The sequence below is a fragment of the Ostrea edulis genome, chromosome 1 (genome assembly GCF_947568905.1).
Source record: "Ostrea edulis chromosome 1, xbOstEdul1.1, whole genome shotgun sequence".
Classification (NCBI taxonomy): domain Eukaryota; kingdom Metazoa; phylum Mollusca; class Bivalvia; order Ostreida; family Ostreidae; genus Ostrea; species Ostrea edulis.
In genome coordinates, this window is record NC_079164.1 from 52048750 (window position 1) to 52074848 (window position 26099).

Here is a 26099-nt window from a genome sequence, read left to right on the forward strand (position 1 = left end):
TTAAAAAGCCTTAGTCCTGACCAACTAGGAAAGAAACTAGTTGCATATCTATATTGGGCTTGGAGGCTTCTACTAAATTTGAAAAAATTATAATTGGGACTCTGGCTCATAAACTGAAAATGCATTTTACTTTTTGCTTCTGATCTTGGCACAAAGGTTACTTAAAACCAAACATGTTATGACCCTGAATAAAGGTCACTTCAGCAAGAGGTCACTGTGAAAAAAGAATTTCTTTTGACTTGTTTTCTACATCCTTTTCTGAAAACTAGTATATTTGATGATACTACTGTCTATTGATATATACAAATAAAATAATTATTGTTTAGATTGAAGGACCCCCCCCCCCCCCCCCCCCCCCCCCCAAAAAAAAACTATAAAGAAAGAAATGTTTGTTTTGGCCATGACTTAATAATTTAGAGATACCAGTGGCTCATACTTTGCTTAAAGGTTACTTTTGACCAGAATGTGATGAATGCAACATTATTTTGGACCACAAGAACATTCAGATACACACTTGCTTCATCTACACACAAGACCTCTGAATTATGTTCTGTTTTGTAATACTTGGGAGACTGTGAAGGCCAATTGACAATAAACATAGGCATTATTTTCACAGAAACCAGCACCATTCCGCCAACTCTTACTCCAGAAATCTGCACAGCTGATCAGTTTAGGTGTGATGATGGCATGTGTATCCCTGATGACTTAATATGTGATGGAACTCCAGACTGTGATGATAGATCAGATGAATTTCTGTCCCTTTGTGGTAAGTTTTCAAGTTGAAAATAGTGATGCTGTTGTAATCTCAATATGCTCCCTTTTGAAGAAGTTATCAAATGTTATAGGCTGGTTGGTCCTGACTAGGAAATATGACCCCATTAATAATTGAAAAGTAAGTCTAGGGTGTACCAAATTATAGAGATTGTATGAATATGCATAGAATTAAAATGATAGGGTCTGTACTGTGATATTACGCTGTACTCAGAATAATTGTACTAAGATAATAATAACTGCATCCTCATTAATAAGAATTGCCACTTCACATTTTGAAGTTTGGAAATAATCCTGCAGGGTCTAATGTCAAAACTGAAATCAGTTTTTGATAGTACTCGGTAAATGTGGCTGTTGATAAAAATGATGATGCTGAATTAAAAACTTTTTGTAGGAGCTACTGCTTTATGCCCTGAGGGACAGTTTAAGTGTGACAATGGGGATTGCGTGGGGGCAGATGCACCATGTAATTTGGTCCGAGACTGTGCAGATGGTTCAGATGAGGCGGTCAAGAATTGTGGTGAGTACACGGGAGAATGTTACGTAGATTCCTTAATTTTCACGAGTACTTAATACAATGATATGACTTGTAGACATCAAATCCTGAGAAGATGAATTCACAAGTGGTGTGTTGATAAAGAGTTGTATTTAAACAATATAAAAATAAAAGTAAGGAATTTTATTTCTTGCTAAATTAGGCAATAATACTGAAGGATCTATAGTATGCAACATCAGAACTGGAGAAAACATCTTTTGATGTCTAAATGAAGTTTTGTTGTAAATATGCTACATTGTGAATATCAAGAATTTTATGTATTAGAAAATTTATTGAATGGAAAGAGAGAATTCCAAAATCTGTGATCAGAGAGAGGGAGAGAGACAAAATTGCATCAGATTTGCCAATGATTGGACAAATAAATTTTATTTGGAATTGGACAAAAACAAACCAATTGTACTTGACTTTGGTTGATGACATGTGGAAAATTGGGTTGAAAATGACTGTAAATAAATGGTTATAGGAAGTGTTGAAAGAATACTATATGCCTTTACATACAGCCTCACACTTGTTACAGATTTATTGAGTGGCAAGAGGAAGTAGGCTAAAAGATTTTTTGTCAGAAGGTCAATGTAAGATTAAAAAAAATTTGGTGGTCATTTCAGAAAGAAATTTTCATTTTTGGAAATACGTGTGAGTGTGAACTGCTACACTTCACACATGCATACTTCATAAAGTACGCTAAATTTCATTTCTTAGATTTACATTCTGTTGGAATTCCCAGCCGTTAAAATAGACTTCATTTATCAAGAGTTCACAACTGCAGTGCATTCATTAGGAAATCATTACAATTTATAAAGATATTGAAGGCAAAATTATTAGAAATGTAGATATTGTGTACTAATTGTTATGTCTTCGGTTCAGACTTGACAGGGCTATTTATTCAGACTCCTATAGAATGTGAACTTTACGTGATGAAGTTTTTAAAGTGAGGTACAGACAAACTCATTTACATTAAAATTCAAGGGACCTTTTGACTTGTTTCAAATTATCCAAATTTCAATATTTCTGTGTCCAAACATTTCCCATTTGGCATGTGGAATATATATTAAGAAATGAAACTTATAATTCTTTTGTTTGATGCATGTATCAAACAAAACATTGGACAGAAAACTTCATCAATGCGTGTAAGCGCATTGATGAAAAAGTTTTCCATCCAATGTTTCGTTTAATACATGCATCAAACAAAGAATTATAAGTTTTATTTCTTATCATTTAATTATGTTTTTGAGATAGAAAAACAAATACTTTCTCCCATCAAAAATTAAAAATTAACGTTTTTGAAATGGCGCGTAGGAATACATGTATATGCAAGAATGAAAACAACAACATAACGGCATGACTGTGTGTTCAGGTCAGGTACAGTTACTGTGCAGATTTAAATGGATTGTACGCTAAATTAAAGGTGCAGTGGTTAAAAGCTGAATTAAATATATAGGAAGATAACAAGTGGTGACTGGATTTATGCTGCATTGTGTTGGAGTAAGTAAGTAATTATGTTCCCCAAACAAAGTTTGGGAACATATTGGTTTTACTCTGTTTCTTATTAAGGTCTTCCGTCTCTTGCGGAAGACCTTACTATTATTGTTCGCGTTCTTCTTCTTCATTATTATTATTATTTTCCTTGGTAGTACACGCGTTTTTCTCAGCCATTTCTCAATCGATTTTCACGAAATTTTCAGGAAAGATGTCTTTTGGTGACGAGACTTTGCTTGCAAAATTTCGTGCTTGACGTCACTTCCGGTCAGGAGTTGTCTCTCTTTTAGTGACTTTTTGAAGGGCCTTGTTGTCCACACATCTCCTCCGTTAGTTTTGAAGCTAGAGTCTTGAAATTTCTACACAAGATAGAGTAAACATTTTAGAAGATTTGTGGGGGATTCGATTTTACCGGAGGCGATTTGCCTAAACGCTCGCCTGGACCTGAAAAAATGGATGCCAAAATTTGTCGCCGATTTCGGCGATTTTTGACCTTTGATCTCCAATATCTTTTTTCTTGCAAATATTTTGTTAAGATATGTAGAACAAAAGTTGTGCACATTTACGAGATCTTTTCGAAAATATCAAGATTTAGGGGCTAGTCCCTTAAATTAGAGATCTAGAAGGGCTCAAAGTCTAGATCAAATATCTCAAAAATCGTTAATATTTTGGTATAAGTCAAAGAACAAAAAATGTTCATCTCAACAATCCAAATCTATTCATATAAAAATTTAGGTCATATGTTACGTAATAAGGGATTTTAAGGGCCAAAACCATAAATTTTTTACCCCTTGTATCTCGAAAACGACAAATATTTTGAAAAGCAATAAACAACAAAAGTTGTTCAGAATGATGATCTGAACAATATGCATATTTCGTTTTTACCCTATGTGGCCCCGTTAGGGAGCTACAGTTTGGCCCCTAAAAATTACTTCTAGAAATAACTCGAGAACGGTAAAGAATTTCTAAATACTTGTTGAACAAAAAATGTTTGAAATGTCATGACCTTTCTTACGATATCAAGCAAAAGGGGCTGACCCTTTAAATTAGGGGCCCAGAAGGGTCCAAAGGTTTATGAGAATATCTCAGAAACTATTAATATTTTGTAATAAGTCATTGAAGCGGAAATGTTCATCTCAACGATCTTGTTCTGATCAAATCAAAAAGCAGGTCATATGTTACGTAATAAGGGATTTTAAGGGCCAAAATCATAAATAATTGACGCCTCATATCTTGAAAACGACAAATATTTTGAAAAGCATTATTGAACAAAAGTTGTTCAGAATGATAATCTAAACAACATGTACATTTCGTTTTTTCCCTATGTGGCCCCGTTAGGGAGCTACAGTTTGGCCCCTAAATATTTCTTGTAGAGATAACTCGAGAACGGTAAAGAATTTCTAAATACTTGTTGAGCAAAAAATGTTTCAAATGACAAGGCCTTTCTTACGATATCAAGCAAAACGGGCTGGCCCTTTAAATTAGGGGTTCAGAAGGGTCAAACTGTTTTTGAGAATATCTCAGAAACTATTAATATTTTATAATAAGTTGTAGAAGCGGAAATGTTCATCTCAACGAGCTTGATCTTATCAAATCAAAAAGTAGGTCATATGTTACGTAATTAGAGATTTTAAGGGCCAAAATCGTAAATATTTGATGCCTCATATCTTTAAAACGACATATTTTTTGAAAAGCATTATTGAACAAAAGTTGTTCAATGTGTCATAACCTATCGATCAATATCAAAAAATGGGTCTGTGGGCCTCATGGCTCGCCTGTAGAGTCGATTTTTGTCGATATCAGTCGATTTCAAAAACTTGTAACTGGTAAATATTTTGTAAGGACATATTGAACAAAAGTTGTTCAGTTTATCGAGATCTATCGATTGATATCAAGAAATAGGCCTATGGTCCTAATGGCTCGCCTGTAGAGTCGATTTTTTGTCGATATCGGTCGATCTCAATAACTTTTTACAGGTAAATATTTTGTAAAGACATATAGAACTAAAGTTGTTGAGTCTATAGAGGGCTAACAAATGACATCAAGAAATAGGCCCGCGGGCCTTATGGCTCGCCTGGAGAGTCGAATTTCAAACGAATTTCACCGCAACTTTGCTTCAGAAGCTTATGATATGAAAAATTGATTATATCTAAAGTGTCTTAAAGTCGGAAACTAAATTGGGACTCATTTGTCTTTTTTTTTTTTTTTTTTTTTAACTCTGAGTGCATCAACAAATCGGACGGAAGACCTACTCGTTGCTCGCAACGAGATCGTGTCTAGTTAAGGTCTTCCGTCTCCTGCGGAAGACCTTACTATTATTGTTCGCGTTCTTCTTCTTCATTAAGGTCTTCCGTCTCCTGCGGAAGACCTTACTATTATTGTTCGCGTTCTTCTTTTTCATTATTATTATTATTATTATTATTATTATTTTCCTTGGTAGTACACGCGTTTTTCTCAGCCATTTCTCGATCGATTTTCACGAAATTTTCAGGAAAGATATCTTGTGATGACGAGACTTTGCTTGCAAAATTTCGTGCTTGACGTCACTTCCGGTCAGGAGTTATCTCTCTTTTAGTGACTTTTTGAAGGGCCTTGTTGTCCACGCATCTCCTCCGTTAGTTTTGAAGCTAGAGTCTTGAAATTTCTACACAAGATAGAGTAAACATTTTAGAAGATTTGTGGGGGATTCGATTTTACCGGAGGCGATTTGCCTAAACGCTCGCCTGGACCTGAAAAAATGGATGCCAAAATTTGTCGCCGATTTCGGCGATTTTTGACCTTTGATCTCCAATATCTTTTTTCTTGCAAATATTTTGTTAAGATATGTAGAACAAAAGTTGTGCACATTTACGAGATCTTTTCGAAAATATCAAGATTTAGGAACTAGCCCCTTAAATTAGGGATCTACAAGGGCTCAAAGTCTAGATCAAATATCTCAAAAATCTTTAATATTTTGGTATAAGTCAAAGAACAAAAAATGTTCATCTCAACAATCCACATCTATTCATATAAAAATTTAGGTCATATGTTACGTAATAAGGGATTTTAAGGGCCAAAACCATAAATTTTTTACCCCTTGTATCTCGAAAACGACAAATATTTTGAAAAGCAATAAACAACAAAAGTTGTTCAGAATGATGATCTGAACAATATGCATATTTCGTTTTTACCCTATGTGGCCCCGTTAGGGAGCTACAGTTTGGCCCCTAAAAATTACTTCTAGAAATAACTCGAGAACGGTAAAGAATTTCTAAATACTTGTTGAACAAAAAATGTTTGAAATGTCATGACCTTTCTTACGATATCAAGCAAAAGGGGCTGACCCTTTAAATTAGGGGCCCAGAAGGGTCCAAAGGTTTATGAGAAGATCTCAGAAACTATTAATATTTTGTAATAAGTCATTGAAGCGGAAATGTTCATCTAAACGAGCTTGTTCTTATCAAATCAAAAAGTAGGTCATATGTTACGTAATAAGGGATTTTAAGGGCCAAAATCATAAATAATTGACGCCTCATATCTTGAAAACGACAAATATTTTGAAAAGCATTATTGAACAAAAGTTGTTCAGAATGATAATCTAAACAATATGTACATTTCGTTTTTTCCCTATGTGGCCCCGTTAGGGAGCTACAGTTTGGCCCCTAAATATTTCTTGTAGAGATAACTCGAGAACGGTAAAGAATTTCTAAATACTTGTTGAGCAAAAAATGTTTAAAATGACAAGGCCTTTCTTACGATATCAAGCAAAAGGGGCTGGCCCTTTAAATTAGGGGTTCAGAAGGGTCCAAATGTTTTTGAGAATATCTCAGAAACTATTAATATTTTATAATAAGTTGTAGAAGCGGAAATGTTCATCTCAACGAGCTTGATCTTATCAAATCAAAAAGTAGGTCATATGTTACGTAATTAAAGATTTTAAGGGCCAAAATCGTAAATATTTGACGCCTCATATCTTTAAAACGACATATTTTTTGAAAAGCATTATTGAACAAAAGTTGTTCAATGTGTCATAACCTATCGATCGATATCAAAAAATGGGTCTGTGGGCCTCATGGCTCGCCTGTAGAGTCGATTTTTGTCGATATCAGTCGATTTCAAAAACTTGTAACTGGTAAATATTTTGTAAGGACATATTGAACAAAAGTTGTTCAGTTTATCGAGATCTATCGATTGATATCAAGAAATAGGCCTATGGTCCTAATGGCTCGCCTGTAGAGTCGATTTTTTGTCAATATCGGTCGATCTCAATAACTTTTTACAGGTAAATATTTTGTAAAGACATATAGAACTAAAGTTGTTGAGTCTATAGAGGGCTAACAAATGACATCAAGAAATAGGCCCGCGGGCCTTATGGCTCGCCTGGAGAGTCGAATTTCAAACGAATTTCACCGCAACTTTGCTTCAGAAGCTTATGATATGAAAAATTGATTATATCTAAAGTGTCTTAAAGTCGGAAACTAAATTGGGACTCATTTGTCTTTTTTTTTTTTTTTTAACTCCGAGTGCATCAGCAAATCGGATGGAAGACCTACTCGTTGCTCGCAACGGGATCGTGTCTAGTTATTATTATTATTATTTTCCTTGGTAGTACACGCGTTTTTCTCAGCCATTTCTCGATCGATTTTCACGAAATTTTCAGGAAAGATATCTTGTGATGACGAGACTTTGCTTGCAAAATTTCGTGCTTGACGTCACTTCCGGTCAGGAGTTATCTCTCTTTTAGTGACTTTTTGAAGGGCCTTGTTGTCCACGCATCTCCTCCGTTAGTTTTGAAGCTAGAGTCTTGAAATTTCTACACAAGATAGAGTAAACATTTTAGAAGATTTGTGGGGGATTCGATTTTACCGGAGGCGATTTGCCTAAACGCTCGCCTGGACCTGAAAAAATGGATGCCAAAATTTGTCGCCGATTTCGACGATTTTTGACCTTTCATCTCCAATATCTTTTTTCTTGCAAATATTTTGTTAAGACATGTTGAACAAAAGTTGTGCACATTTACGAGATCTTTTCGAAAATATCAAGATTTAGGGGCTAGCCCCTTAAATTAGGGATCTAGAAGGGCTCAAAGTCTAGATCAAATATCTCAAAAATCGTTAATATTTTGGTATAAGTCAAAGAACAAAAAATGTTCATCTCAACAATCCACATCTATTCATATAAAAATTTAGGTCATATGTTACGTAATAAGGGATTTTAAGGGCCAAAACCATAAATTTTTTACCCCTTGTATCTCGAAAACGACAAATATTTTGAAAAGCAATAAACAACAAAAGTTGTTCAGAATGATGATCTGAACAATATGCATATTTCGTTTTTACCCTTTGTGGCCCCGTTAGGGAGCTACAGTTTGGCCCCTAAAAATTACTTCTAGAAATAACTCGAGAACGGTAAAGAATTTCTAAATACTTGTTGAACAAAAAATGTTTGAAATGTCATGACCTTTCTTACGATATCAAGCAAAAGGGGCTGACCCTTTAAATTAGGGGCCCAGAAGGGTCCAAAGGTTGATGAGAATATCTCAGAAACTATTAATATTTTGTAATAAGTCATTGAAGCGGAAATGTTCATCTAAACGATCTTGTTCTTATCAAATCAAAACGTAGGTCATATGTTACGTAATAAGGGATTTTAAGGGCCAAAATCATAAATAATTGACGCCTCATATCTTGAAAACGACAAATATTTTGAAAAGCATTATTGAACAAAAGTTGTTCAGAATGATAATCTAAACAATATGTACATTTCGTTTTTTCCCTATGTGGCCCCGTTAGGGAGCTACAGTTTGGCCCCTAAATATTTCTTGTAGAGATAACTCGAGAACGGTAAAGAATTTCTAAATACTTGTTGAGCAAAAAATGTTTAAAATGACAAGGCCTTTCTTACGATATCAAGCAAAACGGGCTGGCCCTTTCAATTAAGGGTTCAGAAGGGTCCAAATGTTTTTGAGAATATCTCAGAAACTATTAATATTTTATAATAAGTTGTAGAAGCGGAAATGTTCATCTCAATGAGCTTGATCTTATCAAATCAAAAAGTAGGTCATATGTTACGTAATTAGAGATTTTAAGGGCCAAAATCGTAAATATTTGACGCCTCATATCTTTAAAACGACATATTTTTTGAAAAGCATTATTGAACAAAAGTTGTTCAATGTGTCATAACCTATCGATCGATATCAAAAAATGGGTCTGTGGGCCTCATGGCTCGCCTGTAGAGTCGATTTTTGTCGATATCAGTCGATTTCAAAAACTTGTAACTGGTAAATATTTTGTAAGGACATATTGAACAAAAGTTGTTCAGTTTATCGAGATCTATCGATTGATATCAAGAAATAGGCCTATGGTCCTAATGGCTCGCCTGTAGAGTCGATTTTTTGTCGATATCGGTCGATCTCAATGATTTTTTACAGGTAAATATTTTGTAAAGACATATAGAACTAAAGTTGTTGAGTCTATAGAGGGCTAACAAATGACATCAAGAAATAGGCCCGCGGGCCTTATGGCTCGCCTGGAGAGTCGAATTTCAAACGAATTTCACCGCAACTTTGCTTCAGAAGCTTATGATATGAAAAATTGATTATATCTAAAGTGTCTTAAAGTCGGAAACTAAATTGGGACTCATTTGTCTTTTTTTTTTTTTTAACTCCGAGTGCATCAACAAATCGGACGGAAGACCTCCCCTCTGAAAATACAGCAGGATATCCCAGGAAGTCCCAAGACAAAATCCCAGGATTTATCAGGATTGTCCTGAAAAGTCCTGCTTTTTTGAAACTGAGATTGACAAGGAATTAGAGGGACGGTATTGGCAGTGGGACATTTCAGGACTTTTAAGGATAATTTCCCCATTGAAAATACAGCAGGATATCCCAGGAAGTCCCAAGACAAAATCCCAGGATTTATCAGGATTGTCCTGAAAAGTCCTGCTTTTTTGAAACTGAGATTGACAAGGAATTAGAGGGACGGTATTGGCAGTGGGACATTTCAGGACTTTTAAGGATAATTTGAACACTTAAATTTGCCTTTTATAGTCCTGCAAAGTCTCACTTAATCCTGCAATCTGAAAGGGGAGAAAGTGGGATTATTCTGGACATGTCTTGGAAAGTCCCAGTAGACAGGACTGGGATTTTGCAGGATTTTATTGGATCTCCCTAAAAATCCTGCTTTTTGAGTTGATGCAGGACTCCTGGAAAGTCCCAATTTATCCTACTAACCTGTTTTGGTCTTACCCTACTGTGGAATAAAACTCGAGATCCAGGATATGTGATATCTTTTCTGTAAAAGTGGCAATTAAGAATGAAATTATGAATCAAAATGATAATCTGATAATAAAATTTATTTAACATACATATACATAAATTTCAGCAATACTTATATGAACTTCCAAAGCAAGTACTTTGAAAAGTTCATTTAAATTATGGCTGGGGTGAGCTAAAAAGCACTATTTCTTATGTAAACAAATAACTAAACAAGAGGTCCATGGGCCACATCGCTCACCTTAGTCATCTTGGTCCATATTTAAAGATTTCCCATATACTTGTATGTAAAACTTTTGTCCCTATAATGTGGCCAAAACCTACCCTTGGGGGCCATGATTCAGGGTTGTCACTAGAAAATATTGAAGACTAGTCCCGGTATCATGGTTTGTAAGCAGCTTGAGTCCCATGAAAACTTGACGAGTCCCATGAAAATTTGACGAGTCCCATGAAAGTTGAATTAAAGAGTCATTTAGATTTTTCCTACACCTTTATTTATACCGAGTGAACACAAGCTTAAATGTTGTACCTCTGTTCACTTTCATCTTCAACAAATGGCAAAAATCAGTTAATTTTCGCCAAGCCCATACATAACAGTGCAGTGATCACTTTGTACACATGAAATTAAAAGTAATCATTCACGACTCGGTCTCATACATCTAATTGCCCATTGCAAACAGAATTACTTCCCCGAATCCTCTATCATCGTTACAACCCTATTCAGTATTAAACAAAATTTTAATTAAATAATTATTGTGATAAAATAGATGCGTACTAATTTTGTTTGTAAAATGATGTAAAATCTACCAAAGTTTACAAACTACGCTACTTTCAATTCCAATAAAAATGGCTACCGGAAGACAAACATTTATAATTAAATATAGATCCTCATTTGTAAAAAAAAAAAAAGAAAAAGAAACATATATAAATAACTGCCTGTGAGTGGCAAAATGTTTTTTACTTTGTATCTAAATTTCAATATTATATTCTAATTTGCACCTAATTGACTGCACTAAACAAACAAGTCAGATTGGGACAGTGTGAACTCGGTGGTATCATCTCGGTTCACATTAGAGCGTAACGTTTTTACCTAGATTTTTTCCTATGAGTTTTAATTAATACACAAATCAGGGCTTCTAAGTAAAATTATGATTTTTACTCAGAGTCCGAGACACGTCTGCGGGACTCGCCATATCAGACAAACCCCAATGAAATTTCTGTGATCCTATTCTTGCGTTAGTGACAACCCTGTGAATTTTACAAACTTGAGTCTACACTATGTCGGGAAGCTTTCATGTAAATCTCAGCTTTTCTGGCCAAGTGTTTCTTGAGAAGACAATTTTCATAAAGATTTTCCCTGTATATTTGTAAGTAAAACTTTGATCCCCTATTGAGACCCAATCCAACCCCCCCCCCCCCCCCCCCCCCAAGGTCATTGGTTTTAACAAACTTGAATCTGTACTATGTCAGGAGGCTTTCATGTAAATTTCAGCTTCTCTGTCCCAGTGGTTCTTGAGAAGATTTTTGAATGACCCCACCGTATTTTTGCGATTATCTCCCCTTTGAAGGGGCATGGCCCTTCATTTGAACAAACTTGAAAGCCTTTCACCCAAGGGTGCTTTGTGTCACTTAGTTTGGTTGAAATTGACCCAGTGGTTCTGGAGAAGATGAAAATGTGAAAAGTTTTCGCCGACGACACACAACGAACAAATTTTGATCAAAAAAGCTCACTTGAACCTTCGGCCCAGGTGAGCTAAAAAAAAATTTTTAAACAGGTATTATCAAATTGTCCCTGAAGTTGAATTTTGTTTATCTTGATGTCACGGGTAACCTGGTTCAAAGATCTATTTCTTCGACTCGTGGGTGGGGGAAGGTGGCTCCAGACCTAAACAACTTGAGACGGTCTCTCATCTTGTTTCTAACTTCTTCGAGGGCCATCTCTGGATTTTTCTCTGGTACAGAGGCTTAAAAGATAGCATAATGAATTATTTGAGAGGTTGCATAACAGGTTTTGTAAATGAACATCATGCAAAATTTAAAATATCTATGTCTTGAACTTGTATATATGCACCTTCTGCATCGTCTTCCCTTTTATCTAAGCCATCTTTGGTCTCACGGGCGTTTTCCTGTCACACTGCATGATGTCGGTTCATCCACTGAAAACAGTGCCTTATTAATTTTAAGTCACTTGATGATATTCTAAATTCATAACTATCTCTTCAAGTCCATGCTACAATGAAAGAGAACATGTACTAGATAAAAATATTGGAAACAGGATGATAATTTGTTAAGGTGTGACAATTCCACTAGACTACCAAAAAAGACGAATTATTACAAACCAAAAGTAAAAATACTAACCAGCAACGCCGTGTATTTTGAACAACTAGGCCTATCCCCCAGTTTCTGAGTGTAAGGTGAATCCTATATTCCTATCTGGAATCCATTCCATGCTTGATTGCATATTGATTCTGTTGAATGTTCTCCATCCTTGCGAATATTTCCCTGACTTCGCGCCCAGAAAGGAACATTGAAAAAAAAGCGCTTTGATCACTTGCGTGAACGTCAGGTCGTACACTGACTGACTCGTCCCCAGGTCAACACGTAACCAAAAGACGATCAGTGAAAAGTTATACAATCGACCAGTGGAAACCCAGTGTATAAGACTTCATATATATACATATGATATATTTTATACATGATATATCTTATATCGAATTAGAACGGGGAGAAGAAAAAAACACGACAAGCTTCGTACATTGTACAAGTTGACCGAAACGACATCACCGGAAGTTACAACTTTCAAAGAAGTCATTTATGATTTAAAGATTTGTGAATGGAAATCAATAACATCGGAATGAAAAAGGACTACGGGGTAACGGATGACACTCTGTAAGTACCATATGCTTATTTTGTTTACGTTTGTAAATTATTACATGCATTGGAAAAATACACGCTTGATCGCTGGACCACTCGAAATTCCTCGATACAATCATTCTATTTACAGCTTAACATATCAAAACAAACTACTCTTTTTTTTTAACGTAAACCATTGACTGGTTCGATCTAGATGGAAAGGGTATAATCACCAGAACATTGTATCATGGATATCCATCATTATGATTCTGTTTCGATCAGTTGACCTTGTTCTGTAATTATTACTGCTTCGTAAAATAACTACGGACGGTACGGTTACAAAATTTAGCATGGCAAGCTGATTGTATCCATCAGTGATAATTTATTGCTATTTGCACCTCAAAACATTGATGTGTCAAAGAAACTTTTCTAAATATAAAATTTTTAATCAGTGTCTTGAAAATTAAGTTTCTTCATTAATAATTTGTAATTAATTATTATTGCAGGAGATTGAGAACCCAAAAGGTACATGCTGTGCAAGAAAGATGTAAACATGCGAATTCCTAAATGTACTAAATATTAAAACATCAACTGCAATCTTCAGTGGTGACATCCAAAAGTTGATATGCCATTGGTACTTCAAGTGATACGACTGTGACATTGGAAAATCCTTTTAACTTATCATCACTTGAGCCTGAATTGCAATCCTTTTGATACAGACATTTTTTTTAAGTTCAGTTTCGAACATTAATGCCGCTGTGTCATCTCTGGAAATGGAAAAGCCTACCACAGAATCTGATGAATTTTTGAACATTCTTTCACAAAAAGGGATCTTCTTTATTTTGAAGAAGGTAGCCCAGGAACTGGAAATCTGTTATCAAAATGATCTTAATAATACACTGGACAATATTCTAACCTAAAAAAAAAAAACATGACAAACTCGATTGAACTCCTGTGATGAAGCATCTCAAAACTCAAATTATGGTAGTCTTTCAAGTGACATTGAGGATTTCAATAGCGCATTTGACAGTAAAGTGATTTTTATTCAAGTTCAGATTGTTGTCATTATAAATTTATAAGAAGTGTTCTCATAGCCAACATTTTTCAAGTCTACTTTTGATGAAATATAGTCTTTTCTATTACAACTTATTATGACATGATTGTTGTTGTATACATAAATGTTCTTATCCACGAATCATTCACTGTTCTTATAGGTTTTTTTTTAGCCTGAACTATGTAGCAATGACATGTCAAGGTAATCCAGAAAATGTAAAATCTTTTCTTTGATATGACAAGGATTTAATTTTGTAACAATTAATATCTAAAAGTCCTGTAACCCTCATTAAAGTCCTTTATAATCTGACTTCACTGGTTGTAAGATTTTGAGGGTAATTGCAAGACTTCTCTCTTTGCATACTTTTAATACGAAGTCCTGGAAAGCAATGTAAAGTCTTGCATTATCTTGAATGTATCAAGTATGAGATTTTTAGGGAATTTCTGGGATGATGTTTTCGTCTTCATTTTATAATAAAGTCCTGAAAAACACAAGAATGTCCTAGAAAAACCTGCTGCTATGAGAGTGGGACTTTGTAAGACATTTAGGTAATAAATATGTCCTAGAAATTCTTGCAAAGTCACTCTTGATGTAAGTGGGATATTCCAGGACAAATGCAGAAACATGAAGTCCTGTATTATCCCACTGCATTAGGACATGGGAGAAGTGGGACTTCACAAGGAAGTCCCAGGACTTCCAGGGATATCCTTCAATTAAGCAAAAAAGTGGGATTTATTTTCAGAGGGGCTACTCGTTGCTCGCAACGAAATCGTGTCTAGTTATTATTATTCTTTCTTTCTTCTTGGGACTTTTTTGTCCACGAGTGTTCTCAGAAACTACTCAATTGAGGGATCAATATGAAACCTTTTTAGGATGATAGTATAGCATATGTAGATGTGCGGAACGAATGTCATTTTGTCTGAAAATGCATGCATGTGCATGCACGTGCATTGGATTTTTTGTTTACAAACTTTGGAATCAGTCTAACTTTTTTATTTTTCGATGAAATCGTTTCCTATTTATATGGTAGGTATAACTTGGGACCCTTAACTGTTTGGCATCGTCAAAATTTCAATTCTGCACGCGCATGCACGTGTGCTTCAATTTGATTGGATAATACAAAACCGTTTATAACATTCATACCAATTAAGGAAATTTAATGATATTTACAGGATAGGTAGACATACCAAATATCTACAGCTCGATGTAATAAAAATTGCAAAAACGCATGCGCACGCACGTGCATTGTCTTTTGAAGGTTCAATTCTTTCAATGACCATAACTTTTTTGTTTTTTGTCAAAATCTTTTCAAACTTGTATTGTATATGTATCTTGATATTCTTAACAAAAGTGTACAGTCATAATTACCATCCGGCACGTGCATGCACGTGTGCTAAATTCTGATTGGACGATTTTCAAATCGCCATAACTTTCTTATAAATGATGGAAACAATATGAAATTTATACTGTAAGTATATCTATCAAATGTCTATTGAATGACATCAACATTGCTGCTGAGTCATACTCACGTGCTCGTGTATGCACGTGCATAGCTTTTCTTTCATTTTTCGGGTACTAAAATGGTCATAACTATTGAATTAAAAACTGAAATGAATTCAAATTTACCCTGAGGATCTATGATATGAATGTCTATGAAATGATGTCAACAAATTTTCCATTATCAAAATTGCGTGTGCGTGAATGCGCGTGCATTGTAATTTTTGACGTCTAAATTTAAGTATTGGTCTATAACATTTTGAGATTGCAATGAATAGGTTTGAAAATTAGGTTGTAGGTATGTTTTGGGCCTCTCAATTTACTAATAGTCTCAAAATCACTTCCCTGCACGCACATGCACGTGTGCTTAATTCTGATTGGACGATTTTGAAATCCCAATAACTCTCTTATGAGTGAAGCAATCGATACCAAATTCATATAGTAAGTATATTATTCAAAAGTCTATTGAATAGTATCAACAAAATTGTTGTGTGGTACTCACACGCACGTGTATGCATGTGCATTGATTTCGGTCTTTGCAGTTTCGAGTTGCCGTTATTTTCTCGTTTTTCATTGAACAGTTGTAAAACTTCTCTTGTACTCATATAGTAAGACTTCTAATGTATTGAGATGGTCGAATTATTCATATGCACGTACGTGCACGTGCACAAAACTCTCAGATCTTTATAACTGATTTGAACTAGTATGAAATGGACTGAACGTTATAAGATAGTTATATATTCACATGTTTCACAGTTTGCAATGGTCAAAACCACTTGTACTGAAATAAATGACACCACTTGCTAAATGGGGGAAGGTTTGAGGAACATCTGTAACGGTCCCCGTTACAATAAGTACTAGTTTTTATTTAAAGTCGGAAACTATATACAGGTAAACAATAAACATGAGCTAAGAGCTCTTTAACCGAAGGAGGAGGAGACGTAGAACACTGGTTGTGTCCTTGGAACGGTGGAATGCAACTCGGCTCCATTTCAATATCGAGTAAAAAGTTCAACACCTCTTCATCTAAAACGCATTTGTTGACTGAGTTCCATATAACGCAGTTCAATTTCATTAATATTTACCAGATCAGAAGTCGCCATTTTCTCCGTCATGTTATCGATCTCGTAAAGCAGACGATTCATACCGGGAACTCATGTAATCTGTCTACTTCTACCAGTAAGTGGTCTACGTCATCAAGTTGACTATTCTGCCACGTCATCGCCTATGTATTTTGTTTCTTTAAATTAATTTGTATTTTATTCATATCTTTAGTTGTGCTTATTTTTGATAGCAATGAAAAACAAAAATCAAATGAATGCATTTCGTTATATATAATGCTTGTGTGGAAAATCCCGTTCTATAAATAGTGCTAAAATTAGAACGGGGAAGACGCATTCCAGAGAAAAGTAGTCCCGCGTGCTTAGTGCAGATGAACTCCAAACGAAATTTTGACACAGAAATCAAACGAAATTTTCAACCAATCAGCATCGTTGTTAAGTCATCACTTTAAAAGTTATTAAATGATAATGAAATCACATTGCTTTTCAATGCCGTACATGTGTAGTTAATCACAAAAGGAACACATCAATGAAAATCTGTATAAAATCTGTTAATGGTAAGAGTATTTTTTTCTGTAGTCGGTGAGCTAAGTCTTGATCAGTCAGAAGTACTCAATTTACCGCATTCCTGGAATCTGACTGAAATTGCTGGTATTCGAAATTGGCCTTTGAATAGTTGATATGAAGTATAGTATTACGAACAGGGTTCAGAGTAATCAAAATGCAGATACGAATGTTATATTGGTGTGGTGTTATGAAGCATCTTTGGTACAAGGGGGACATGAATTGTAAATTTCAGGACTCCAACACCCCTGAGGCCTTAGGAGCGGGACAAAAACTGCCAAAATTGACAAATTTTCAAAAATCTTCATCTCTACAACTGCACATGTATAAGAAAAACTAAATGCATAGTGATGTTGAGCAGGAAGGCCTCTACCAAAATTGTAAATTTCATGATCCCCAGAGTAGGGATTCTGACCCCAGGCTGGGTTCAAACTTAGTATATAGTGTTTATGTGTAAAACACTTAAATAACATCTTTAGGGTTATTGATACTAGATTGAAACTAAATGGATATTTAGAAAGAGCAGGTAGTCTTTTATCAAAATTGTAAATTTGATGATCCCAGGCATAGGGGTTTTGGAATTAGGGTGGGGTCAGTTATTAAATGTGTGAACAATAGACGTTTTTAACTTCTTCTTGATATTTTCCTTTCCAATTCTTTTCAAATTTGGTATGAAGCATCTTTTGGACAAGGTAGACATAAATTGTAAATTTCAGAATTCCTGCACCCCGGGGCCTTAGGGATGGGGCAAAAACTGCCCAAAATTGATAAATTTTTAAAAAAATTTCTTCTACAAGAAAAACTAAATATGAAGTGATAAAGAGCAGGAAGGACTCTGCCAAAATTGTAACAAATAATCTTGATTAAGAACAGGAATTTTTTCTTTATTTGATAGCACTTGGGGCTAGTGATACTTTTAACTAGTACTCAGGTGACCGATAAGGCCTGTGGGCCTATTGTTTCTTTATACCCTGATGTTTGTCCCAGATCTTAGATACAGTTTTTGTTGTTATGTGAATTTTAGATACTAAAAGTTGTTGGATGGTTAACAAGCATTTTTCCTTTTATACAGGTCCACGAGTTCAGCTTGAGATAACAAAATCACAGCAAGTTTATAATGAAGGAGAGACTGCAATCTTTGACTGTGCTGCTACAGGAAATATTGGCGTTACAATTCGATGGAAAACCAAGGATGGGGTAGTTATATTGTATTCCATTATGTAATAGAGACAGGGAAATGATACTGCAAAGAAACTAATAAGAAATTTGTTGTGTATGATTTTACCTTAGTGGATGTAGGGAATGAGGATCTCTCTCTCTCTCTCTCTCTCTCTCTCTCTCTCTCTCTCTCTCTCTCTCTCTCTCTCCAAGTCTTGTCTGGGCCAAAAGTAATATCTTATGCTCATACTTTACACAGAAGTTGCTCTCTGTGAATCACATGCATCTCTTGAGACTTTATCTTCATGGGTTTGCCTTATGACATTTGGTGTCAGAAGAAATTGGATACTGAAAATGAATATGTCTCCTCATCAGTATCCAGTTTCCTTTATAGTATAATATGTAATTATATGCAGAATTTCATTCAATTGACAGGAAGTGGTACCAAAATTGTCTCATATGGTCTAAGACTAAGACATCTGTTGTTAGCTCACCTGAGCTTTTCTGATCACCTGTTGTCCGTCGTCTGTCTGTCCATCTGTAAACTTTTTACATTTTTGACTTCTTCTCCAGAACCACTGGGCCTATTATAACTAAACTTGGCCAAAAGCATCCTTTGGTGAAGGGCTTTCAAGTTTGTTCAAATGAAGGGCCATGCTCCCTTCAAAGGGGAGATAATCACAAAAATGCAAAAATAGGGTGGGGTAATTTAAAAATCTTCTTCTCAAGGACCACTGGGCCAGAAGAGCTGAAATTTTCATGAAAGCTTCCTGACATAGTGCAGATTCAAGTTTGTTAGAATCATGACCCATGGGGGTTGGATGGGGCGACAATAGGGGATCAAAGTTTTACATGCAAACATTTAAGGAAAATTATTAAAAATCTTCGTCTCAAGAACCACTAAGCCAGAAAAGTTTACATTACATGAAAGCTTCCTGACATAGTGCAGATTCAAGTTCGTTAAAATTATGGCCCCAAGAGAAGAGTGGGGCCACAATAGGAGATCAAAGCTTTTTATACAAATGTATAGAGAAAATCTTTAAAAATCTTCTCAAGATCCACTGGACCAGAGAAGTTTACATTTACTTGAAGGCTTCCTGACATAGTGCAGATTCAAGTTTGTAAAAATAATGGGCCTTGGGTTTAGGTTGGGACCACAATATGGAGCATAGTTTTACATGCGAATATATAGAGGAAATCTTTATATATATAGATATGGGACAAGTGACTCAGTCGATGTTGCCCATGGTCCTCTTGATTCATTTCAAACCTATAATTTATTATCTAAAATGTTGAAATTAATCTTCAAAGTTAGCCTTAAAAGCATTTTCTCCATTTAATCACTGATTTTGACATGTGTTACACTATTTTCACACCTAGCCTTTACCTGCAAAAGCTGTACTACAGAATGGAAGACTGTCTATTCCTAATGTGACCATCGGTGATGTGACTGATTACATTTGTTATACTGACACAGTTCCAGGGGTGGAAGAGGTTGTGGTCGACCTTCTTGTCATACCAGGTAACACATTTCACTGAATGCTTTGTCATGGTAAATTGAAGGCAAAATATTGCAATTGTGCTTAACTTGCATATTCTGTTAGTGTGTGTTTAAGACTGAGTGACTGATTTATTCTTCTTACACTCTTGCAGTATGTTTTTCATAAATGATTTACCAGCTTTGAACTATCACCTATAGCCATTGGAAATTTAAGCAATTTTATTAGGTCACCTGAGTAAACTCAGGTGACCTATTGCAATTGGTTTTCGTCCGTCGTCGTGCGTTAACAATTGAACATTTTTAACCTCTTCTTAATAACTACCAGTCCAATTCTTTTCAAATTTGGTATGAAGCATCATTGGGACAAGGGGGATATAAATTGTAAATTTCAGGACTCCAGCACCCCTGGGGCTCTAGGGGCAGGGCAAAACTGCCCAAAATTGACAATTTTTCAAAAATCTTCTTCTCAAGAACCACACACATATAAGAAAAAATAAATGCATAGTGATGTAGAGCAGGAAGGCTTCTACCAAAATTATAAATTTCATGATCCCCAGGGTAGGGGTTCTGATGTCAGGGCGGGCCAAACTTGTTATATGGTGTTTATGTGGAAAACACTTAAATTACATCTTTAATGCTATTGATACTAAATTGAAAGTAAATAGATATTTAGGAAGAACAGGTAGTCCTTTAACAAACTTGTAAATTTGATGATTCCAGGGGTAGGGGTTTTGGTATCAGGGTGGGGCCAAAATGGTCAGTTATTGAATGTGTGAACAATAGACATTTTTAAATTCTTCTTGACAACTATCATTCCAATTCTTTTAAATAACATCTTCTTTAGTGCTATTGATACTAAATTGAAAGTAAATAGATATTTAGGAAGAACAGGTAGTCCTTTACCAAAATTGTAAATTTGATGATCCCAGGGGTAGGGGTTTTGGTATCAGGGTGGGGCCAAAATGGTCAGTTATGAAATGTGTGAACAATAAACATTTTTAACTTCTTGATAACTGTCGTTCCAATTCTTTTCAAATTTGGTATGAAACATATTTGGAACAAAGGGAACATAAATCGTAAATTTCAGGATTCCTGCATCCCTGGGGCCTCTGGGGCATGGCAAAAACTGCCCCAAAATGACAAATTTTCAAAAATCTTCTTCTCAATGACCACACACATCAAAGAAAAACTAAGTGCATAGTGATGTAGAGCAGGAATGCCTCTACCAATATTGTAAATTTCATGATCCCCGGGGTAGGGGTTCTGACCCCAAGGTGGGGCCAAACTTGTTATATAGTGCAGTCTTCATGAAAACATTTAAAACTTGCTGACCAGTCGGACCAGTGAACTCTCTGAATTTACTGGCCCACAGTGAAATTTACTGGCCCCCCCAAATTTTCATAGTACATGTTTATCACATACATTAAGGAATGAATTGTAAAACTACAATTAATTTACTGAAACTTTCCTTATTACTCATATTCATATCCACCCCAAGACATCCTTTCTGTCGATACCAGAAAAACAACACCGTACATGGCATTTTCTCTCTCTCTTCGCCCGCAACATGACTACAAATTCACGTATTTTTCACAAACGAAACCTTTGGAAATAGCCTTCTCTAGCAACATCAAATGTAAACAATTGATTAATTCTATAAATTATAGAAATTGCATAAAATCAGAGATAACTGCGATTGACAAAGTTCATTTTAATTGGACAATGCAATAAAGCAGCAGTTACCGCGATAGTCTGGTCCCCGTCCCCGCCACTCCTTGATCACTCGATTTGGGGACCCCAAAACAAGTGATCAAGGAGTGGCGGGGGCGGGGACCAGACTATTACTGCGATACAGAACGCTGCCATTTTTGTTGCTTCAATAAGTTGTTCGTTGAATATTCACGTCATCAACGTACAAGTTATCTTGACAATTACTAGTTATCGTTCTAAATAAACAAACCACGATGTCAAAACACTTACTTTATGTGCTATTTATTGTTTTATTTTGATGGTAATTTAAGTAAATAAAACGATTAGAATATCTAAATCCAACATTATATTTAATGTGACTTACAAAAAGTCTACAAGCCCAACAGACTTTCTGATTTTTTATTTTCACTGACCTGACCTTAAAATTCACTGGCCTTGGTCTTCGGACCACTGAGTTTTCGTGAAGACTGATAGTGTTTATATGTAAAATACTTAAATAACATTTTCTTTAGTGCTTTTGATACTAAATTGAAACTGAATGGATAGAGCAGGTAGTCTTATACCAAAATTGTAAATTTGATTTTCCCCAGAGTAAGGGCTTTGACCCCCAGGGTGGGGCCAAACTTAGTATAATAGTATTTATGTGTAAGTTTGCTGATACTGTATAAAATCTAAGTGCATACTTAGAAATAGCAGAAAAGGATGTACAAAAAATGGTGAATTTCATAACCCAAGGTTATGACTTTAGGATGAGTCCAAATTAGTCATATATTTTGATGTTTTAATGTTAATACACCTATTATTTAAAGCCTTTCATCAGTGTATGCACTTTTGAGGGCAGTGAAGTTTTAAGTACACATCTTGCTTTATACTGTTGCTGAACATTAGAATTTAGCTTAGATATTCAGAACAGGAATTTTTTTCTAGATTTCATAGCCCATGGAAGTAGTGATACTTTTTCACTAGTATTCAGTTGACTGATAAGGCTGTGGGCCTCTTGTTTTGGCATATTTACATAACAAAGAAATGCATGTGTTGTATGATGTTGGACAATTTTATACTATATTTTTATGATTTTCACTATATTTTACACTATATTTTTATGACTAGTCAATTTTTTTGACATGATTCTGTTATATAAACCCTGAAAGTATTGGACTAGCTTCAGTATGGTAGAGTTCATAAATCTGTTCTAGGCAGTATCTATTTTATAAGCGTTGTACAATAGAATCATGTGACAACAGTTGACTAATCACAGGCCTTTTACTCTTACAACCTTGTACTTTTTTAGCTCACATGAGCCAATGGCTAAAGTGAGCTTTTCTGACTGAAAGAACTTAAGGTGTCTTTTGTCATCATTAACTTTCACATTTTCATCTTTTCCATAACCACTTGACCAATTTCAATCAAACTTGATACAAACCATCCTTGGGTAAAAGGGTTTCAAGTTTGCTCAAATGAAAGACCATGCCTCCTCCAAAGGGAAGATAAAAGGTGAAAATAGGGTTGGATCATTTCAAAATCTTCTCAATAACAACAGGGTCAGAAAAGTTAAAATTTAAATGAAAGCTTCCTGACAAAGTGTAGATTCAAGTTTCTTCAAATCATGGCCCTTGGGCAGAGGATGGGGCCTCAATAGGGGATCAAAGTATTACACAGGGATATATAAGATAAAACTTTTAGAAGATCTTCTCCAGAACAGCAGGGCCAAGATTACTCGCATTAATATGCAACCATCTGTAGGTAGTGCAGACTCAAGTTTGTTCAAATTGTGGTCCCCTGTGGTAAGGTTGGGCCACAAATGGCCCTCATATAGGGTATCAAAGTTTTACATGGGAATATTTAGGATAAATCTTTAAAAATATTCTTACCAAGAATAACAGATCCATGATTACTCATATTGATATGCAAGCATTCCCAGGTATGAAATTGATGTGGTAAGACAATATGTCTTAAGCACTAAAGAATATATATAGTGCAGATTGAAGTTTGTTCAAATCATGGCCCCTGGGGATAGGAGGATGGGACCACAATATGGGATCACAGTTTTATATGGGAATATATGGAGGAAACATCTTTAATAGTATTATCTTCTTAAGAACAACATGACCATGATTACTCATTAATTTGCAAGCATTCCCTGATAATGCAAATTCAAGGCTGTTCAATTAGGGGCCCCGGAGATGGGTGGGACCATAATAGGAAATGAGAATACACAGGAAATCAGTTAAAACAAAGGGGGGGGGGGGGTTAGAACTATAGTTTTTGTCCTGTTTGTCTGAAACTTGAACCTTGTTCATAACTCTCAAATGGCAGATGATGTGACTCTCATATTTCATATGCACATTCATTGTGACAAGACCTTTCTTTTGGTACCAAATTTCTTGACGTTTATGAGGTTAACCTACTGTTAAGAAAACTTAGCCTAGGCAATATCTACTGAACTATTTAAGGTAGGGATTTTGTAGATAGATTTCTTATGGCAAGAAATTTCATAAGAAGCCATGATACATGACCTTGACCTTGGAGTTTGACCCAAATTTCAAAACTTTAAACTTGCTCATATTTTGAATGGCGAATGATATATGTTTCATTAGATTTATGCATTTCTTTTGACAAGACCTTTCTCTTGGTACCAAAGTTTTTGAACTTGATTAATCTTGACCCAGTCTTTTAACAAAACTTCATCTAGGCAATATCTCCTGAACTGTAAGATAGGGGTTTCATATTTTGTATATAGATTCCTTATTTCAAGACCTTACCAGGTACATTTCATACCATCATTTTTGACATTGTTACCTTGTGTTATAGTTATGTGGTGACCCTTTAGGGCTAGGTTGGAGCTACAATATGGGGTAAAAAAAATTCCATGGGAATAAAGATTTAAAGTCACTATAGCTGAACAAAAGCAGGGCCAAGGTGACTCAGGTGAAAAATGTGACCCACAGGCCTCTTGTTTAAGAGCCATAGCCAAATCCAATCAGATTGACCACAAAGCATCCTTAGCTAAAAGGGTAAAATGAGATAATTAAGAAAAAGTGAAAATAGGATGATGTGTTAAGAATCAGAATAGTCTCAACTTTCATATAAGGCCAATTCAACTTAATTGATAGATTATCATCCCCGCCCGCCCCTCAAAAATTGGTCCGCCCCAATATTTTTTATTTTGCAAAACTTGCTTTTTCCGGAATATTTTCATGTCCGATTCCGGTATTTACACCTCTTGTTTACATTTCCGGTATAGGAACGTGAAAAGCCATGTGAAGAAAATAGATCTATATGGTTTTCTTAATTTCTCGCGTTCTTACAGATTTAGATCTTGAAGAAGTTAGGTATATTTCTGCTATATCCTTAATTTAAAGCTTAACCTGGAATTAGTGTATGAAAATAGCATATATTGATATTCCTCTGCCACTAAATGATGCGGATCTGTTGAAAAAACACTCGTTTGTCTTTAATATTTTTCTCAGAAAATAAAAATTAAAAAATAAATCCTCCCACCCACCCCATACTTTTTGCTGACGCAGGATGATAATCTACTAATCAAGTTGAATTGGCCTAATACAAGGATTCCTTATATAATGAAAAATCTAGTTGTTTAAACCTTGAGATCCAGGGTGATGGTGAGGCAATGATAGGGATTCAAAGTTTTATGATGGAATGATTTGGAATATTATCTGAAAATCATTTAACCCCTACCCCCCCCAAGAACCACAGAGATACAATATGTCGAATTGCTATGCAAACATCATTTTGTATTGTAAATTCAAGTTCATACCAATTGCTTAGAGGGGTTCTCAATATCACATTGGATTACGCTGGTGAATACTGGTTTTAAAAATCCATGCCTGAAGAGCCTCATGGGTACAGCATGTATATTCAATACAGTAGAATATTGTTATAGCAAGCTTTCAGAGCCAGCAAAAAATAGTTTGTTGTAACTCCCAACTGGTTTTAAAATCTTTAAGGGTTCATTTTGTGAAATTAACATGAGCATCAGGTTTGCTCAAGCCATGGCATGTGGACCAATGTTAAGGCCCTGATAGGAATTTAGTTTTCCATGAGAATGTATAGGAAAACTCTTTGAAAATCTTCTCAAGAACCATGGATTGATTAATATGCACGCGTATAGATTTAGTGTAAATTCAAGTTTGTTCACACTTGTGCCCATGGTTAAGGTGGGGAAACGAGAGGGATGTGTGATATGATTACTATTTAAGATTTAAAATGTAGTGTCTCGGGTTAGTGATGTGGCCCTTGGGCCTTTTTCTCTTTTTCAATCTACATTATAATGATCCTCCAAATTTGTTCATTTGCACATAATCAGTTGAATTTCATTTTTGGTTTTCTTAAATTAAAATTGAAAACACAAACGAATGCTAAATTGGAGAAAAAGGAATGAAATTCTGAAAAAATCTACAGCACTTGAAGGTACAGAAATTAGTATTATTTGTTTGATGCTCTCTGTATTCTGTGTTTGCTTTGCATGCCTTCTTGTTTTTGTGCTAGCATGTAGAGCTGACCAGGTACCTTGCTCTGATGGGTCCTGTGTAGACAGAACTTATCTGTGTGATGGCTATCAGGATTGTCTTGATGGAGCTGATGAGAAAAACTGTAAGTTGCATTGCCTCCCATTGTAATTTTCA

The 26099-nt window shown here is 35.4% G+C and overlaps 1 protein-coding gene and 2 long non-coding RNA genes across 13 annotated transcripts in view; 2 read left to right on the forward strand and 1 right to left on the reverse strand.

The window, feature by feature from the left end:
• Positions 1–26099, forward strand: part of LOC125650138 (basement membrane-specific heparan sulfate proteoglycan core protein-like) — a 251179-nt gene that overhangs the window by 62580 nt on the left and 162500 nt on the right. For 7 of the 11 annotated variants that reach the window (XM_056153518.1, XM_056153520.1, XM_056153516.1 and 4 more), the window contains exons 10-14: positions 617–766; positions 1166–1291; positions 18157–18281; positions 19623–19764; positions 25963–26067. In XM_056153518.1, coding sequence (XP_056009493.1) covers positions 617–766; positions 1166–1291; positions 18157–18281; positions 19623–19764; positions 25963–26067 — 648 coding nt within the window. The remainder of the gene's footprint in view (positions 1–616; positions 767–1165; positions 1292–18156; positions 18282–19622; positions 19765–25962; positions 26068–26099) is intronic. The other 4 variants (XM_056153528.1, XM_056153543.1, XM_056153540.1 and 1 more) reach the window with 1 other exon arrangement.
• On the reverse strand, positions 10115–12263 carry LOC130051603 (uncharacterized). The gene is made up of 2 exons (XR_008799872.1): positions 12127–12263; positions 10115–12019 (listed from the first exon to the last, which is right to left on the reverse strand). It is a non-coding gene; the product is annotated as an uncharacterized LOC130051603 (long non-coding RNA).
• On the forward strand, positions 11991–14271 carry LOC130051602 (uncharacterized). The gene is made up of 2 exons (XR_008799871.1): positions 11991–12944; positions 13415–14271. It is a non-coding gene; the product is annotated as an uncharacterized LOC130051602 (long non-coding RNA).